Genomic DNA, 19,602 nt, shown 5'->3' with positions numbered 1-19,602 from the left:
AGAAATTCACAAATGACTGGATACATTAATTCTCTTAATAGCAGTTTGACTGGTCAGACAATAATGATTTATTTACATTGCTCTCGCCATAATAACTGTAACCTGTGTACAGAGTGCAGCAAATAATGCAGTTTTTGCAATTTTAATTTGCTGCTTTGGCCCTCCCAGGGGGAAGCTTAATTCAAGAAAAATGTCTGTTCCTAAAGATAGTAAAGTCCAGCAAAGGTGAACCTCCAACTACAGGCATTTGCAATAGAATCAGCTCTCACCTCCTGATTGTGTATCAGGCAACCCTTCATTGATGACGTTAGCCATGGGTCTGTCCACATCCCACAAACAAGTCTGCAAGCCACACCTGCTGGAATACTTTGCCGACCTATAGATTCTTGCAGACAGGAATTTCATTGTCAGAGATCGTGACTTACTCGCACTGAAAATTGATTTCGAGAATGGGTTGTCTGAATTCTGGAAAGGCAACGGGGGACAGAATAACACTGAATAACAAGAATTTTACGTTGGTTTCCAGAAATAAACTGAACATTTTGCCAGTACAGTGTGCTTTACAGTCACAAACGCTTGCACTTCCCACCAAATAAAATTAAATGTTGGACTTTAAATAGAGTCGATCCAAACCAGTCGCCAGTTAATTGATTGGAAAAGAAGCGAAAGTGCGGGTGTCCTGTCCTATAACTATTTGCAACTGTGTTGCCACCTGTATATAACATGCTGTTGCAAAAGATGTGCCACCAAATATGACTATAGTCCATGAGTGGGCATCTGAGCCACCTCCACGAATGGACCAAAATATCTGTTAAATTATACGTCATTTTTAGCAAACAATAAAATAAAGCACGATTTCATTTACAAGACAATCACAGCATTAATATCACACATTACAAAATAGTGCAAATTGTGAAAGGGCCGAAGTCAGAGGAAAAATGAAGTAAATTGATCATGAGTGACATGTTCAAATCCATTTCACCCTTAGTGCTTGTGTTCTATTTGGTCTAAGCACTACCATAACAAGCATTTGCAATGCAATGGGTCTCGCATTTGCTCGAGTTAGAGATGCTAGCGTTGTAAACTCCTAATCCGACTTTTCTTGCCACATAAATTGAAAATTAAAAGTAAAACAGTTTCACACAAGCGAGCCGATTCACAGTGCCACGCCCGCATGAGCATCAGCGTGCAGAAACACACATAGAGAAAAAGAAGTGTGCTTGCAGTCAAACTTATCAGCAAAAGTGCAATTGTCCATGTAACGGGGCGATGGCCAAGGCGATAACAAAACCTCACAAGTAGGGACAAATGTAAACCATTTACCAATATTATCTAAGGATTTTTGAAGGGCAAGCCCACGAACCAGTGGTATGATGGGCTTGAGGTGGGTGTAGTTAAAAGCCCAGATACATACCAACACGTCAGAAAAGCAGCGAGTGCACGCTGCTATGCTCGACCTAAAAATGAATCGACCACCACACCAGAGCCTTGTCTTAAGAAGCCTACCCTTAAGATGTTGACCTGGGCCACACAAACATTTCTAAAGCTTTCTAATGTCTGTCCCTTCAGTTATATTAAATGCTATATTGATTATCTTTTATCATTCACCTCGGTACTCCTCCTCCCTACCTTGTATCTCCTCACATTACTTTTTGATCTGCAGGCTTATTTGTTAGCATTTTGATTGCCTTCGTTTTATACCTTTGTGCCTTGAGATAGACTGAAATGAAGGGCCGATTTTCTAGTTCCTTGGTGACTCTTCAAGGAAGCAGGACTCCTGACTAGCACTGTTGATTTATTTGATAGCGTCTATAATTGCGTATTTGTGTCTCAAGCATGGGTGTGTTCTTGCTTAGTCTTCCTGCTCTCCTTGATAATTTGATGAACTGCTTTCTTTTGCTGGCCAACACAAAAAGCAATCATTTTCTCTTTCATACCCAAGTACTAGCATGCTTTTTCGCTCGGGTCTTCATCTCCTGTATTTTTTTTATCTCACTCTGTATACTCACAAAAGTTTTATTTCCTCCCTACCTGGACCCACTGTACCTTCTTCCAATAGCCCTGTCTTTGGAGTGCCCGTTGCCAAAAGCCCCCTTCACCTATACAGCAATTATACTTTTTTGTTTGTTCAGAAATTGTTTGCACACTTTCATACTTTCATGCTGATTTATTGGGTTAGCGGCTGTTTATGACTCTATTGTCCATAATTTTACTTCGGATTATAACCTGCCACTCTTGTTCATCACTCTGATTACCCTGATACACAGGTCCACATTCCAGTATCCTTTAAAAATATATCTAGCTTTCTCCTTTATGTGCACAGAAACATAACTCTGATTTTCAAGTATTTATGTCTGAAACTCAAATATCCATATATTTAACATATAACAAAGCTCTGAATGCAATTTAGGAAAAATCAACATTGGATGTGCATAACTGATACATTTTGGGCAACATAAAATGGGAAATAAAACGTAGCAGATTTTCTCTTACCATCTACAAAGTTGATATACATTAAAAAGTGCCATGACTCACCGTTGCCTAATGCTCCTCATGGACTCAAACCCCTAAAACGTTTTCCACCAATGGACTTTCTCTCCACATATTAGCTGTGGTACTTCATACTTATTTTTTCATACAGTTAAATGCAGACGACATTCCAAGAAACGCCAAATATAATAAGCTCTTTAAATTCTGTTAAAGCAAATTGTAAGAACGACCTCAGTTTAACTACATCAATATGAGCATATGGAACCTTAAAAGGTACTTTCCGGTTCTTTAATAGAACTCCTTCAGGCAAACGATATTGAGAAGGTGGCTACATTAAATGTGATACTTGTTTCTCTTGATGCTAAAAAGGCTTCAGAAGTGTTAGCTGGTCCTTCACTAGGGCCACCCTACCTGGGAAATTGTGTTATCACTGTTGCACGTTAGATGTAAATTCCTAAACGCCAGAATGATTGTCAAAAGCAAAGTGGCAAAACGAATGCAGCAAGGCAGTGTGATTAGAGTGAGATATTTACTTTGCTATCCTTTTTATCTTAGGAATTAAGCCAATAGCAAAACTGAGGATGAAGGGACCATGAAGTGCCTCCATTTTGCTAAATATGAACATAACATTTCCATGTTTGCATGTGATATGAGGTTTTGTCTTACTAACTCCATAATACTTCCACCTCAGCTCACAAGGCAGACTGACCTCTATAGTAGAGTTTTGTGGTTTGCAAGGAGTGACAAATCAAAGCTCCTCTCAATTCCCTCTGGCCAAACAATCAGTCCATTGTCTACCTGTGCACCAAACGATGTGGTTAATTAAACCTTACGACATGAACATCGCCAGACCTCTACATCTAATTGCACTGGCAGCAACCTGACCGTCGGGACTTTGGCGGACGGACTTTTCCCTCAGTTGAAGTCATAATCGACCCCTTAGTCTCATTAAATATGTTAATATTATTACCTGTTATTTGCAGCACTTAAAGACAATGATATTAAACACGTATTGTTATTGTTACTATTGCTATTGTTGTTATCAATATTACAAAGACATGTAAAATCTGACATTTCATCTATCTAAATTCCACAAATTTGCATATGAGTTGTGCAAATACTCATGAATTCTCATTGGAGGTGTGCAGTCGTCAACAACATTTCAGAGTCATTCTAAATAGAGGCAAATGTGTGATATGAAAAAATAGTAGAAGTTTGGAGGTCATTGCTTTGCAATGCTTGTTGTCTAGTGAAAATAATGAAATGTTAGACAGTAGTTGTACCATTTCTATGAATTACGAATGTTAACCTTGAGATGCATAGACTATTTTGCATGCATTATTAAAAATACCGACTGGACATTGTTTATTATGGCACACTAATGCGACAGTAATGGTTCCATTTTTAAACTAATAAGTCCTCAAACTTATGCTTCATTAAGTCACACATTTTTGGAAAATATAGATCCTGTAGACAAATCTGATATAAACTTAAAGGCCTAATAGGAGAAGGCTACCTCATTAGTTAAGTTGTCACAATAGCTTACTGGCCTTCCGTTATCATATCAGTGATGTACTCAATGAAGCTTGTGTGATTATAGCTCACTGATCTGTCATGTGGCAATGTGAATTGATATTTGTACACCTTTTTTCCTTGGAAGAAGCAACCGTCTGAATGTAATTTTTGAAAATGTGTGGTGTTCCACTCTTAACAATGCCTATTTTTTAATAACAGTCTTTTTTCTTCTATATTATGTTCCAGGAAGGGAAGAAGAAATTTGATAAGGAGAGTGAGAAGTACTATTCTATTTTAGAGAAGCACTTAAATTTGTCATCAAAGAAAAAAGAATCTCAATTACAGGAGGTAGGAGAAACAAATATTAATGGTTTTTACTTGTTCTGTTGTATAGGATCATAGTCTTTTAGTTTAGGGTAGAAGCACACATATTTACAGGTCTGACATCCCAGTGGCTATGATGAGGGCTTGCTTAAACAGATAGGTTTTCAACTCCTTGCAGAAACAGATAAGGTAAAGAACCTGATAGACTTTGACTGAAATGACATTCCAGATCCTTGTGGACTAGTATAGCGCTTGTATCCAAGGATAAAATCTTAAGAATACCTGTAATTTCTGGATTTCCAGCCTAGTGATGTTGCAGCATCGCACTGGTGCTGATTACAGATTCCATCTTGGTAGAGTTCTGGTTGAGATATGCCTTCAATCGAAACTAGGCAGCTATACAGGTGACCAATATCATACACGGGCGACACTTTCAGATAGTCTTGAGTGATCAGCATAGTGGTGGGTTTTGGGTACGAGTCAACAGCATTCCCAGAATGGAGCCTTTGCATATTACATGAGCTGGGGACAAAGAATACCAACAGGTCACGCAGGATGAGGAGCATCTCCGATGTTATGCAACATGTCTAAATAGGAAAACAAAGCCTATGACATGATCAGCCAGTGGTGTCACTTTGAAGGCACTTGCACCTACACTCTGTTGCATTGGCTTTTTTTTTTTTTTAATTGCCAGTCCAAGCTGGATCAGCATATAAAAAGAAAAAAATGCATGAAAGTGTTTTTTTAGGCCGGGTGGGGGAGAGCAACGCATAGGGAGCAGGTGGGTGGAACTACAGAAAAAGCATTGGTAGGGAAATTTGGAAAGAGTGTGTGGGGGAATGTGGGCGATGGGAGGAGCAGCAATGGGTGACAGAGACGGAGAGAGCGGGAGGGAAGAAGCAACATGGAGGACGGAGGGACAAAAACATTGCAGGTGTTTGCAAGGGAAAGTAGCAGGCAAGAGAGAAACGTGGAGAGGGTGTAGGAGAAGCACATGAGTGAGAAACCATGGTGGAAAAGTGATTGAAACATGGAGGGGGTCCAGAAGATAACTGCAATGGCAAATTTGAGCAAGTGGCAGGAAGGACATGAGGGAAAAAGCCAGAAAACACATGACTCTCGGGGTGTGCTTAACCAGAAATAAAAAAGTAGTGCTTGAAAAGCAAGCAGTGGAAGCATGAAAGACAGTCAATCAAAAGAGATGGTAAAGAAGCTATGGTTCATGAGAGGGACAAACACAAGATTGACAAGCTGGTATACAAATAAGAATCAAGCCAATGAGAGTGACAGAAAAGCCAATCAATAGTAAGCAATGACCGAGCTTCAAGCCACAGTATATTCTTAGTAACCCCAAAATATGTCTTTCTCAATTAAACAGCTGTGCTGTCTGGTATGCTCGACCTAAAAAGGCAGAAAACAGAGAAAGAAAGAGGAAAAGAAAACAAGCATTGGTAAATCCAATAGGTCTGGTTTTTCTTTTCAGTTAAGTCACACCTACTTGTATTGACATTGATGAAGCCTAAATAATGTATATGCACCAATGCAGGAAGGATCAGACAGGCACAGGCACAGGCACAGTCAAATAGTGGTGCAATCAAGAAACCGTACTGGGAAGTAGAGGTAAAGATCGGCAGAGATGCAAGAAAAGGGGTGTGTGGGCTGAGAAAGATGAAGGCATTGAAAGATATGGACAGGAAGGGATACAGGCAGTGAGAGGTACAGACAAGGAGAGGTGTTGAGAAGAGGAGGTGCAAACAAGAATTGGGGTAGACATGGAGCAGAGTGGCCAGAGAGAACTCTGATTGAGAGAGATACTATTTGGAAGAAGTACTTGTTGGGAAGTGTGTGGGCTTGAAGAGGTGCAGCCAGGTACAGGTGTGGGCAGAGAGAGAGAGAGCTGTTGCCTAGAAAGTTATGGGCTAGGAGAGGTGTGACTTAAGTTCAGGCCGTGATAGGTGAGTGCTTAGAAAGTATGTGCAGTGGAAAGCACAAGCAGAGAGTAGTGCAAGCAGGAAGAGTGTGATGTGGAGGGAAATTTGCAGGCTGTGACATGTATAGGGCAAGGGGGGAGTTAATGGTTATGGAGAGGTATGGTCAGGGAGAGGTAGAGTTGGAGATATGCAGTCTGGGGACAGGCTTGAAGAGATGCGTACAGGGAGAAGTTAAAGTAGGTAGAGATTTAAAAGGGTACAAGTATATGCAGGGAGAGAAATGAGGAAAGAGTGGTACATTGATGAGAAGATACATAAAAGCACAAGGACAGGCAAGAAGAGGTTGAGCCTAGGAGACGCAGGGCTGAAAGAGATTTACTCAATGGGAAGCAGGAGCAGAGAAAGGTACAGGCAAGTTGATGTTCAGTCAGGGAGAGGTGCTGGGAGTACTGCATACAGGCATAGAGAGGTGCAGACAGTGGGAGGTATTGCTAAAAAGAGGATGAAGAAGGAACAAGTGCAGGCAGAAAGATGTGGACAAAAAGAAATAAAGTGAAATGTGCAGCTAGGGAAAGTTGTGGGGATGATAGTTGAGAAATGGGAGACTTGTAGGCAGAGATAGGTGCAGCTTGGGTACAGGCTCACAGGGTACTGGCAGGGAGAAGGACTTACAGGCAAGGCAGGTAGGACGAGGTATGGCAGTTAGGCACGAGTATGTGTGCTGTTATTTTTTTTTAAAAGCTGTTTATAATGCTTTAGCTTCGTTTTGAGCGATAAAATCCCAATGGGGCAGTTTTAGTGACCCTTGGACAAAATGCAGCTTGGAGTGCATTTTTTGAGAAAGGCTTTCTGTGCAGATGTGATAGTAAAACTCCCCGTGTTATTTAGTTTTTATGAAAATGATTGTCAAAATGTTTTAAGTCAAGGAATTTCCTTTTACCCCATTATATGCCAACATAGTTGATGCTAAAAGTATGCTGTTATTTGCTTTCAATATTATGAACATCTCATCTACAGGACAAACCTATGGTAAAGATGAGTCACCCATACTTTTGCTGCTTATAAAAGCAAGGGAATCTTCACCTGTGAGTAATGAACAAAGATTGCAACAGAAACAGAGTCCAAGGATTGATTAGCAATGTTTGGGTGTCATCTTTGTAGGACCTAGTAATACCACTGTGTTTAAAGTTTAAATCCAACAAGATGTTATTATACAGCAAAGTAAAACCACATTAAGGCACAAGGGGAGTAACTGATTACTCGAACTGCATGCCTGGTTCATCTCAACCTAATGGGAAACCAAATGTGACACATGGGACAATTTAACCATTCTCAAAATGCCAAGGCCTTGAGAGACAGCCCAACAAACAATAGCAGAGCATGAAAACACACGCAAACCACTAGCTGAAGGGGGCTGACCCACAGCCTACTCTATAATTGTTCACTTTCTTCTTGTACTTTATTAAAGTATTGATACCATGAGGGTGTTTAGACAGCTAAATTTGACTGTGATAGTGAGAGCTAATAAGGAAAACCATAACACACAGAGAAAACAGGGATGATATGATAAAGTTGAGATAAAAAGATAAGAAGTATATGGTGATAAAAGACAGAGGCATGGGGAGGAATGACTGCTGTGGTATTCAGCAACCCTGGAATATGGAAGCACTAGTGGTGGTGTGGGTTACTAAGAAAAACTCATGCATTTTGAAATCTTTATTGTTAAAAGATAGGTGAAAGTGTCTGCTGTATTCTATAAAATTCCCTAAGGATGCTGCTCCTCTTAGTTGGCCTAGCTCTTTTCTCTTTCCTTTACAAACCATCCGCTGCAGCAGCGTTAGTCAGAGTCGAACAGCCACATCTTGAGACCTCTTCTGAACTCCTGAATGGAGGGAGATGCTCTAAGTTGGGGGGGATGGAGGCAGTCCCAGGCCTTTGCTGCTAAGTAAGAGAAGGAGCAACCACCATAGGTGCAGCAGCGAATACGTGGTGTGATTGCGAGGGAGTGTGAGGCAGAGCGAAAGAGTCTGGGGGGTGGAAGTTCAAGCGGTGGTTAAGGCAAGTTGGTCCTAGATCGTGCAGGGAGTTGTACGCAAACGTCAGAAGCTTGAAGTGGCATTGTTTGGTTATGGGGAGCAAGTGGAGGTTTCTTAGGTAGGCGGTGATGTGCGTTTGTTTTGGGAGGTCTAGGATGAGTCTGGCAGCTGAGTTATGGATGATCTGAAGTCTTCTTTTGAGTGCAGTGGTGAGCTCGGCGTAGAGTGAGTTGCCATAGTCTACCCGGCTAGTCATAAGGGCATGTGTGATGGTACAACTGGTGTTGAGAGGGAACCATTTGAAGATGTTGCAAAGGATTCAGAAGGTGAGGAAGCAGGTGGAAGAGACTGCATTGACCATGTACTTCATGCTCATTTTGCTGTCTATGATGATACCTAGGTTTCTGGCATGGTTTGTCGGAGTGGAGGCAGAGTCCCAACTCGGCTGGCCACCAGGAGTTGTGCCAAGGTGAGCCCGTGTTACCGAACAGTGGTGTGAGACTGTGTCAAAGGCCTCAGAGAGGTCGGGGAGGATGAGGGCACCAGAGTTTCCTTGGTCTAGGAGGTATCTGATGTCATCCGTGGCTGCGATCAGGGCATATTCTGTGCCGTGGTTAGTGTGGAAGCTGGATTGTGAAGTGTCCAGGAGATTGTTGTCGTCTAAGCAGGCCATGAACTGTTAGTTGATTGTTTTTTTGAGTACTTTTGCTGAGAACAGGAGTAGGGAGATCGGCCAGTAGTTTTTGAGATTGTTGGGATCAGCTGAGGGTTTTTTGAGCAGGGTTTGACCCCTGGATGTTTCAATTTTTCCAGGTAGGTAGCTGTGCTGATTGAAGAGTTGAGAATGTCAGTGAGTTTGCTAGCAATGGAGCTGAATCCTAGGTGGAACACGTGGTAAGGGCAAGGGTCCATGGGGGATCAAGTGGATGGATCTCATGAGGTCAGCGGTACTCTGCGTAGTGAAATGTTTCCAGTTGATGATAGTACAGTTGGTGGGGAGGTCCAAGGAGCTCATAAGATTAATGGGGTCACCAACAGAGGGTTGGGGTGTGAAGTTTTTGTAGATGGTGGCTATTTTATAATGGAAGACGGCAAGGGAGTTGTAGAGGTTCTGTGAAGGGGTGGTGCCGTTCTCCTATGCAGATAGGTTAGAAAATTCATTGACAATTTAAAAACGTTATTTGTGGTGGTAGGAGCTTGTTTGTATGCTTGTGGCTATGGCTTATTTCCTGGTATCATTGATCCTTTTATGGTATTAGCTTAGCATGATCTTGAAGGGAAATCAGTCGACGGGGTCCTTTGTGGAGTATCACCTTCTTTTGAGCTGCTTACACCTGCATTTGGTGGTACTGTGTTCTGGTGAATACCAGCTGGCTTGCTAGGTGTGGTGGGTTTGCTCCGTTTGCTGGGGGCGACAATATCTATGCTGTTTGAGCTCCACATGGTTACGTTTCAGACTGCTGTGTCTGTTGAGATGTCTGGGTCATGAGTGTTGAGGGCATCACACCATTGGCCTTATCATATCTTGTCCCAGCTTCAATGGAAGGTGTAGGGTGGCTTGGCCACGTTGTAATGTGCTGCTGTGATGGACTGGTCCATCCAGGTGAGTGCTGAGGTATGATCATAGGAAACTCTATTGCTAGAGGTAAAGACGGGTCCAGTGTGTGTCCTGCAATGTGTGTGGGGTTTGTTGACAATTTGGTTGAGTCCAACTATGTTCATACTCTCCAGGAGATTGGTGGTGTTGGTGTTGTTGGGGCTGTCGAGGTGGAAGTTCAGGTCTTGGAGGAAGATGAAGTGTTTCTTGTCGATGGCTTGGGTGGCGATGAGTTTGGGGATGATTTTGCAAAACTTTTATCTTTGACCAGGAAGTTTGTAAGCGAGGGTTCCTTTGACGGAGGATTTTCTGTCAGGGCTGATCACAAAGTGGAGGTGTTCTATAATTTGAGCATCGGTTCCTGTAGAGGTGGAGCAGCGGAGAGTGTCCATGTGAATAATAGCGATTCTGCCACCATGCCTGTCTGTGCAACCCTAGTGGATGATCTTGTAACCGTCAGGGGTAGCTGCGGTGATGGTGATTGCAGAGGAAGCATTGAGCAAGGTCTCAGCGAAGAAGGCTACATCTGAAGCGAGGAAAGTAATGGTGTCCCATAGTTCCATGGCATGTTTGCAGAGGGACGAACGTTGAGCAATATGCACTGTAGAAGGTGGGGGGTTGTCTGGGGTGCCTGGGATGCGTTTTTTGATTGTGCTGGGGTTGTGATGTTGCAGGAGAACTGCCAGTGGCGGCATGTGAAAGGACCTTCTCTGGACCGCGAAGAGGAGCGGCAGCATGAGCTGTTGAAGGTGTGGAGACTGAGTGCGAGGATCTCTGCTCTGGAGTAGTGGCAGAGGGCATGGTCCAGGTGCGGATGGGTGCAGATGGGCTTGCCTTTGGCGTGCCTCCAGCGCAACTGCGCAGCGGCCGCCACAATAAGTAGCACTGGGCGGATGGAGGGGCTGACTGGGAGGTGGGGCGGTCTGGGTGCGAGTCCCATGACCGGAAAAGAACAGCTGGAATGGGTGGGGGGTGGGGTGAGGGCCATAAAAAACAAAGGCCCAAACTAACCCAATGCAAGTAACCACTGACAAATGATTAAACCACCACAATTAGCAAAGTAACGATCAGGCAACTGAAATAATGACAACAAAATATGCAGAGTAACAAACTTCTGGGTGGCAGCAGGGTCGAACCTGGAGGTCTCTGGTGGAAGTCGAGTCAGTAGACAACAGCACTAATCAGCAGTCATTGGGGAGCGGTGCACATGCCAAGGGATCAGCTGCTACTTCTGGCATTTGACAAGGCCCATTTCCTGTCCCTTTCAGTGGATGCTACAGAGGCATGCTTAAACGACGTGGCCTGTGAGAGATGGTCCTTGTACCAATATTCTACTCTTACTTATTGGAAAGTCAGTCAAACATGTAATTTTCACCAGACTTTTATTGGCCTCCAGGCATCAAAATACCTCCTCGTCCTGGCAGTGGGGACAAGAATTTATCAAGTCAATGCTTTGACCTCTTCACTGAACCAAGTCTCCACTAAATCATTTGACAGTCACTATCCATTTGAAACTGGGCGCCTGGAAATTTTGAGAGCATATTGCCCATGATTTATTTTTGAGTTCTTCAGTATGTTCTTCCTTTTTCATATGCTAACGGAATTAAAACAGTCTGTAGATTTAAGCGAGGGTGTTCATTGCTCAGGGTTGTAATTGTTTGGTCATTGTATACTTGGCTAACTTCTATAGCTAATAATATAATTTATATTTTATTTCTGCATGCCTGCCTCTCCCTAAACTCCCTGTTAAAGGTTGGTAGGTCTGAGGAGCAGTCGTTCACATATCTGCCCATTGGCCATGTGTCAAGCGCTTAACCTGCTGCAAATTCTGGCTTGTTAGAAAGCCGCATTTTACATGGTGAGAATTGGGAGCCAGCACTTACATAAGGAAAAAGGCAAAACTACAAGTCTCAGAAGACTGAAAAGTCCAGGCACCAGTTGCTCTTCAAATCCTGTTGGACTAAAGCGTCGAATATTATGACACGTCTCTTTCACTATATTACTTTTAGGCAACAAAATTTGCAGATTCCCCCAGTGGATTTGCACAATGCAAACAAGGCCATGCAGCTAGCAGGATCATTCAGACCATTATGCTTGACTAAATTTGGTAGTAATACTTCATCAAATTTGGAGGCCATACAGATTACTGCAACAAGTGCTATTCCATTCTCCCCATTCTACTGAAGTTCATCCTGGCTCAATATAACATAAGAACACAGTATGATATACAGAGGGCATGCCTTTCACTGTGGCTAGCCTGAATATTAAAGTAGAATTTGATTCTGTTCACTTATTTTGACTATTAAAGTTACTGAATCACCTGTCTTTTTTGACGTAAGTAATTGGAATAATTGAATTACTAAAGTGTTGTCTACAGGTGCCTTTTGAGACATGGGATACTTCTAAAACCGTGCATACTGCAGACTTGGACCAACAAGGATGAACTTTGTCCCACTACTGCTTAAGCATGTGATTGAACTATGAACCCAAAACTGGATAAAACATGTTGGCAGAGGGATGAGTATGTAGGGCTGACATCAGTAATTTTCTTAAAAAACTAACAATTTCCTCATGTACTTTAACAACCAAGAGCAGGATTGGTTCACTATCACAGGAACAATTTTGAGCATTCAGATTAGCTGAAGTACTTGGTACTCCAGGCCCCTTGATGACCCAAATATCAACATTTCTAAGCAAAGAAAGGCAATTTGCAAATGTATCTCTTCAGGGTATTCAATAATGTGATTTAAGGATATGTGATTTAAGGATTAGTCAGTTTTCTGGCCTGAATGGCTGGAAAAAATAGCCCTTGTAAAGATATTTCTTTGTATATTTGTGCGCATATTTTCGAATGAAACATGCACAACCTGCTCCTTTCCTGAACATAAATGCTAGAAATGAGATTACTTCAAGGACAAAAAGGACCTTTGAAATCAGTGCTGGTGGCCTAGTTTTCTTTGATCTGCAAAAATACCATACACCAGTCAAAATAGCATGCAGTCCACTGGTTGGGTGCTAGAAATAACTTAAACTGCATGACCGAGAAAACTCAATGTGCATAATTTAGTATTTGGGGCCCTGGCACTTAAATGCAATGGTAAGCAGATGAAATTGACACTGTTACTACAGTAACATTTACCAAGCGCATGACAATGGTAGAACGTTGTGGTGCATTAAGGACGGTGCCAAGGGCATTGATTTAAAACAGCTTCGTGACGTGATGTGAGGCTGGCAAAGCAGAGTTTTATTTTTAGAGACAATGCTTTCCTGTGAAGAGGTTCGAGAACAAAGAGGCATTTTTCCGTTGAAACTGATGCAATATTCATAAAAGATCACAACACAGATTTTTGGACTTCCAGAGGAAACCTTGTTGTTTTCCTAGATCAGTGATTATAGTGTGCATGAAACATGTTTCCAAAATACAGGCTCTACAACAAGGTGGGTCGTGCATTGAAACCATCATGGCCTGTGCCAGTATTGCTTTAAATTATATTTAGGAAATAACAGAATTTTTGTGTATATTGACCAAACCTGTATCAATACATGTTTGATACCCACTAAAACCACCTTAGAAGATTCCACGTCACTTTCCAAAGAGTGCATTATGTATCCCTTGTGTTGCAAAGCTGTAGCAATATATGTAGACTGTCTGCCTTGACTTGCACTTCTCTGCTCTTATCGTGGTCTCCCATTTTGGTATTATTATTACTGTCAAAATCCCATAAGCTCTAAAAACAGGGTATTATTTTGAACCCTTTTGTAATGGAATACTGTTATGTCTCGGAAGCAGCTCTAACAGAATTTGGGCCTGATTCTAACTTTGGAGGACGGTGTTAAACCGCCCCAAAAGTGGCGGATATACCACCTACCGTATTACGAGTCCATTATATCCTATGGAACTCGTAATACGGTAGGTGGTATATCCGCCACTTTTGGGACGGTTTAACACCGTCCTCCAAAGTTAGAATCAGGCCCTTAGTGTTAGCAAAGGACGCAGCCTCCCAGCCACACAGGTGGCAGGCGTTATGCTTCCATTTCTTGTCCAAGATGGGACACAAATTACTATTAAAGTGCAGACCACAATTTATTTACATACGAATAAGTGTTACTATTGAACTCTATAAAGTTGCTCATAAAATGCTGTGGTTTCTACCAAGAAAACACATTGCCATGGACTCAGTGATGTCTGTACCACCACGGTTCTCTATGTCAATGAAGGAATTTATGCAGTTCATCAAAGTTTTTTGCCAACTATATTGCTTTAAAGAACGTCCAATTATCAGCTGCGGCAACTTGAGCAGGATGCTGTGAACCTACACTCAACCTTTACTTTGTAATTGTTTGGCATCCTCTACTTGTTTGGCTAATAAATACATTTTAAAATTGATACAAAAAGGTAGATCAAGATTAGATTTTTTTAGTTCAGAGAAAGGTGTGTATAACACTATGTGGATATTTTAAAATTTATTTCGAGTAAAAATGCAGTGTTTGATTCAGCTCTGTAGCGTGATATATTCAAAGACTGTGCAACGCTATATTTTTATTTGCCGTCCATGTTCTGTAGAATTTAATGAAAGCTTATTTTATCTCAGCTGTGCTAGTGTTATAATAGCATAACAAACTTTTGAAACCAGACAACTAATAAAAATGTATATTGCCTTATTTTGTGTTTCTATCCATCTGTAATCTCCATTGGTGAACATTAGAAGAGATAAACACAAGACTTACTTTCTATTCCTTTTGTAGTCACTAATGAAAAACGTGCTTCACAGTTAACACACATTCCCATTGTATGTAGTACTGAGTCAATATGTTGAAATGCACGTAGTCACTTCATTTGATATTTCACAAAACAAAGCAAGTACAATTTTAACTCACCCGTTAGTGAAGGAGAAGCACAATGTATTAAACCAGCAAATAGTGAACATGCTGGTGTTAAAAATTAATAACAAATAAACAGTTAAAGCATTATCTAATGAACTGAATTGTCCTCAAATTACTTTTATCTTCTTTTTAGGCAGATGCCCAGATTGACAGAGAACATCAAAATTTCTACGAGGCATCATTAGAATATGTATTTAAAGTTCAAGAAGTACAAGAAAAAAAGAAGTTTGAATTTGTAGAGCCTGTAAGTGATATTCTTTTCGTCCATGATGTGAATTATAATGTATAGTATCTGTCCCTTCACTTGCAATTTCTATTTATTATGGTCGAGCCTGCGTAGAATGCGCTTGCTCATGCATATCACTTGCGAGATGCTGAAGTAGTTAGAAAAGGGCTCGGAGCCCCTCCCATGTCACATCAGTGTCTTTCATTGGTTCTTGGGCTTGCCTTTTAAAATCTGCTTGCTTTCATTAGTGGAAGGCATGCATACGTCATGCCTTTTCCGGTGGTTAGCCCTCCGCGAGCGCAGCGACCAAGTACTGAAAACATACGTCCCTCGCTGTTTTCCATCCGGTTTGTGGACTACTTTTTCTCTTTTTTTGAAGTGTGATCTTGCTTGTTTAGCAGCGCGATCACATTAGGTTTTTTTTCTCCATTTAATGAGGCATGAAAAGCCTGATTGGGAGTATACAACTGCTGATAGCTCTAACTCGGAGAAATGCGAAACCCGTTGCATTGCCAATGGTTGTTAGTCTTCTGCTATCCCTTCGGCTCCTGTGCCTGTTTGGTGGTGCTGACCATGTTTAGGTTTTTTGTTACACTCTTTGAAGGTCCCTGGCAAGTTCCAGCCCCTCTTGTTTGGATTCTTGGTTTCTTATCCTGCTGTTTTGTGCTAAGTAGTGTCTTTGAGAGTTGGCATTGATGTAATGTTTCAGTGATTTAGCTCCAAGATAAGAAAGTGTCAGAAATCATTTGATAAGGTGACTGCAATAAGTGGCAGCTAGGTTTTATTGAATTTCAGATTACAACTGCCATGGAACGGGATTTCCACTCTTGTGTTGTCAGAATAATTTTATTTTTAAGTTATGAAAAAGAGCCTGAATGGCATCGCCTCGGCTGGACAAAAGCACCATTTGTCGGCCGCCTTAGTTTACCATCATCATTAAGAAAAATCCTCTGTACGAATCAAGTGCAAAGTGTAAAACCTGCAACTGGTTTTTCACATGCAATCTATGCCTGGTATCATGTGGCGGAATTTGCACAGGCAAAATTGTACAGTTGCTGAAATACAATGTTTGAAACAACCAAAGCCACTTTTGCACGATATTCCCCATTAGGAACCAGAAAAGGATTTATCAGGCACAAAATGCTACTCAAAACCATGTGCAAAAGACACATGAACCTAGGTGTTGTCCTAATAACGTGGATAGAAAAAACATCCCCAATAATTACTATGCGTTTGATAGAAATACCAGAGCAATATTTCAACTGATAGTGTCATTATAAAACAAAGATGTAAAATATGACAGAATGACCAAGAACTTAAAGGAAAATACAGGCTTGCTGGCAGCAGTGCTTAATTTGTGATAAAAAAAAAAGTGTGCCAGAAGCCCTGCTTAGAAGCCACGTCTGGTGCTATAAAAAGTCAAGGGTGGTGGTCTGGAGTCCACCTCATGCCTCTTTATTCTACTCCAAGGCGTCCATTTCCCTTTTATCCCACTTGCAGGTTCCTGCTTCCTCATTTTGTAACAATGTTTCCTTCTTTCCCTTCGTCCTATGAGTATTTTTCTCTCTCTCTCTTGCACTCGGGAAGTGTCCAATCAGGAAAAATAAGTCCCAGTAGCCCAAAATAAGTCCCTGTGGTCCCCACTGGCTCAAATTTAAGTGGGTCGGGTCCATCTTGTCTCAGACCCGGTAGTAAACGGGTCCCTATCAGGACCTATAGTCATGTTGTTAACTTTAATGGCAAAAACATTTATCAGTTTCTGAACAATGAACGTAAAAAACGTTATGGCAATCCAGGTCAGTGATATAGTTCCTGTTTATATTTCACGTTTTACTTAATCGTGCAGTCCCTAAGAGTGTTAGCTATTTCCAGGATGATGAGTTCGGGAATTTCTTTGTGTAGCATATTACTTCCGTATAGTGCATACTTTGAACTGGGTCGCCTCCATAAAGGGCCAGCATTAAGAGCGCTGAATTTAATGCTGAAGGCAGTTTCAGTTTCTCACAGTGCCTGTCAGTTTCTCGCAGTGCCTATCAGTGGGTCAAAAAGGTGTTCTGAATACATGGTCATGCAATCATTGGCCTCCTTCTGCAGAGCGCACAAAGCAATGGTCACGTATTGAAGTTTGGGGAGGACCCTGTCAAAAAGCAAGGTCCAACATGACCCCCCGCCAGCCTAAAGCCAGGGGAGAACAATCACTATCCTGATGTACTTCCCTGTTTGAGGCGACAGAACAAGGACCCAGGCCCACAACAGTAGGGGCATGCTCCAGTTCTTCACCTTCCTGATGCCAATTGGATCCCTCTCTCCATACTCCCAGGGCCCACTAAGCCAACTCATGGGGAACCTTTCTCCTTACCTGCGGATACCATCTGTGCAGCACCTAAGCTTACTTTGCTCACAGACGTATCCCAGGAGCAGGATAGTACCACCAGGACCAACACAGTGTTGTTGCCCACTCTACCCCCGGGGTGTGACACTTGTCCCCTCCCCAGGGATAACTCTGTCCACCCGGACAGCAAGCCACTGTGGTTACTGACAGCTGTCAGGGAGGAGAGCCAGGACCCAGGCCTCTCAAAGCTCTCCCACCACTGTGGCTGTGGAGAGTGGGGGACGGTAGCCCCAGGTGCTGGGCACCCTTTAACCACTCTCCCTTCCACCAGGTCAGGGATGACAGCCTGAACCTGGTCCTCCCCTCTGAGGCTCTGTACCCTCCCTCCTGGAGCGGTACCCCCAGAGTCCAACATGGTCAGAAGCCGCCATGCACCATTCCTCCACCAGTGCAGGGCTGTTAACCTACAACTGGCCCTCCAACCTGGGGCCTGTACCCTCAGGTTGGACTAGGGCCCGGGGTGAGGCTTCCCTCCCCCTGCCCTCCCTTCTGTGGTCCAGCACCCTCCAACCAGGAGTGGCCTCCTCAGAAGACAACATGGTAGGGGCACTGTTATCAGTAGCCCCTCCCTCTAGGTCCGAGGATACACCCTGAACCTGGTCTTCCAGCCCAGGGTCTGTACCCTCAGACTGGATCACTGCCTGGCAAACCAGGACTTTCTGGGGGGCACACCTACCCCCCACCAGGTCAGAGTTTAACCTCTGCACCTGACAATCCAACCCAGAGTCACCACCCTGAGGTTGGACAATTGCCTTGTACACCAGGACTTTCTGGGGGGCACACCTACCCCCGCCAGGTCAGAGTTTAACCCCTGAACCTGGTCATCCAACCCAGAATCACCACCCTGAGGTTGAACCATTGCCTGGCATGCCAGGACTTCCTGGGGGGCACGCTCACCCCCCCACAAGGGACACACCGTCCCCAAGGGCCACACAAGAGTCTGGTTGGCGCAGGTCTCCTGACCTCTGCCCATCCGGCAGAGTCTGTATCTCCCCCAAACCAGAAATGGTTTCACCTGGGTCATTCCTGGGGGGCTCACCCCTGACTCTCCAGGACCTCCACTGGGGTCCGCAACCCCCTCTCAACCCTCTGTCTGGACTTCTGCACCCCCTCACTAGGAGTGGTACTGCCAGACACCAGAACTGGTGGGATGCTAGCTACAGTCACCCCCCCAAGTTCTTCTGGCACTGCGGGGCCTCCCTCAACAGGTGGCCCTATGGTACAGGCTAGGCTTCCCTCCTGGTGTTCCCTCATGGAATCCTCTAGGACCTGGGACCTACCTGGGACACTACAATCCTCTCCCACCTCACTTGGATGGGAAACACCTAGACCACTCCCTTCAGGAGCACCCCCAAATGCCTCTTCAGACTCTCTGGTATTCACCCAGAAGTCTGCCTCCATTGTAAGCTCCCTGGGGTCAGAGAACTCACACTCCACCTGGTGTTGGCGTAGCTCTGGAAAATAAGGACCAGACATATGCTCTCCAGCAATTACATTACTCTGCCCTTCCCATGTATTAACCACAGTACCGTTCACCCAACCATCCAGTGACTCAGCCTTGAAAACGCACTCTACATCACCCTCCTGAGACTCTGGTGAAACAGTATCTGACTGTCCCTGACACTCAACCCATACTCTTCTGGGATGTCTCCACACTCTATATCCAGGACGTCCACCAGGGGGGAACCCTTTTCCCTGTCACTCTCTTCTAGAGCTAGTAAAGTGTCCCTCCCCCCAGTAGGAATATGACTCCCTGTGCCAGTACCCAATCCTTCTCAGGGACCCTGTGCATAATGGGAACTACCTCATACTCTTGAACAGCCTGGGGTGTGTCAACTCCCTTCTTCAAGTTGGGCACCACATCTCTGGGCTTGTGCCCTTCTTCAGTAGTACTGGATGCAAGATTTTTGCTGCCACCATCTGAACTGTACCCAGCCCTTCCGGCCTCCAGTTTCAGCTCTTCACAGCTCAGTTCCTGAGCTGCAATCCTTTCTTTTTCCAGGGCCAAGGCTCTTGCTGCCTCAGCCCTTTCAATAAAGTCATCTAGCTCCTCCAGCGACCGCTCTTGAGCTAGGAGCCATTCATCTCTCACTGGTTCTCTTTCCTCATCTGAGTAGTCTTCCTCCTCATCTGCGCAGTCCTCCTCCTCATCTGAGGAGTACTTAGTCATTTGTTTTTTTGCTGCCTCTTCCTCTGCCCATCTTTCT

The 19,602-nt window shown here is 43.5% G+C and overlaps 1 protein-coding gene across 3 annotated transcripts in view; it reads left to right on the top strand.

Annotated features, from left to right (window-relative positions):
• The window catches only part of ARHGAP42 (Rho GTPase activating protein 42), a 562,306-nt gene that overhangs the window by 356,935 nt on the left and 185,769 nt on the right, over positions 1-19,602 (top strand). For all 3 annotated transcript variants that reach the window (XM_069202384.1, XM_069202385.1, XM_069202383.1), the window contains exons 5-6: positions 4,252-4,353; positions 14,911-15,021. In XM_069202384.1, coding sequence (XP_069058485.1) covers positions 4,252-4,353; positions 14,911-15,021 — 213 coding nt within the window. The remainder of the gene's footprint in view (positions 1-4,251; positions 4,354-14,910; positions 15,022-19,602) is intronic.

This window comes from Pleurodeles waltl, chromosome 8 (genome assembly GCF_031143425.1).
Source record: "Pleurodeles waltl isolate 20211129_DDA chromosome 8, aPleWal1.hap1.20221129, whole genome shotgun sequence".
NCBI classification, from domain to species: domain Eukaryota; kingdom Metazoa; phylum Chordata; class Amphibia; order Caudata; family Salamandridae; genus Pleurodeles; species Pleurodeles waltl.
Note: the sequence above shows the minus strand (reverse complement) of the source record. Positions and strands in the feature narration are given on the sequence as shown.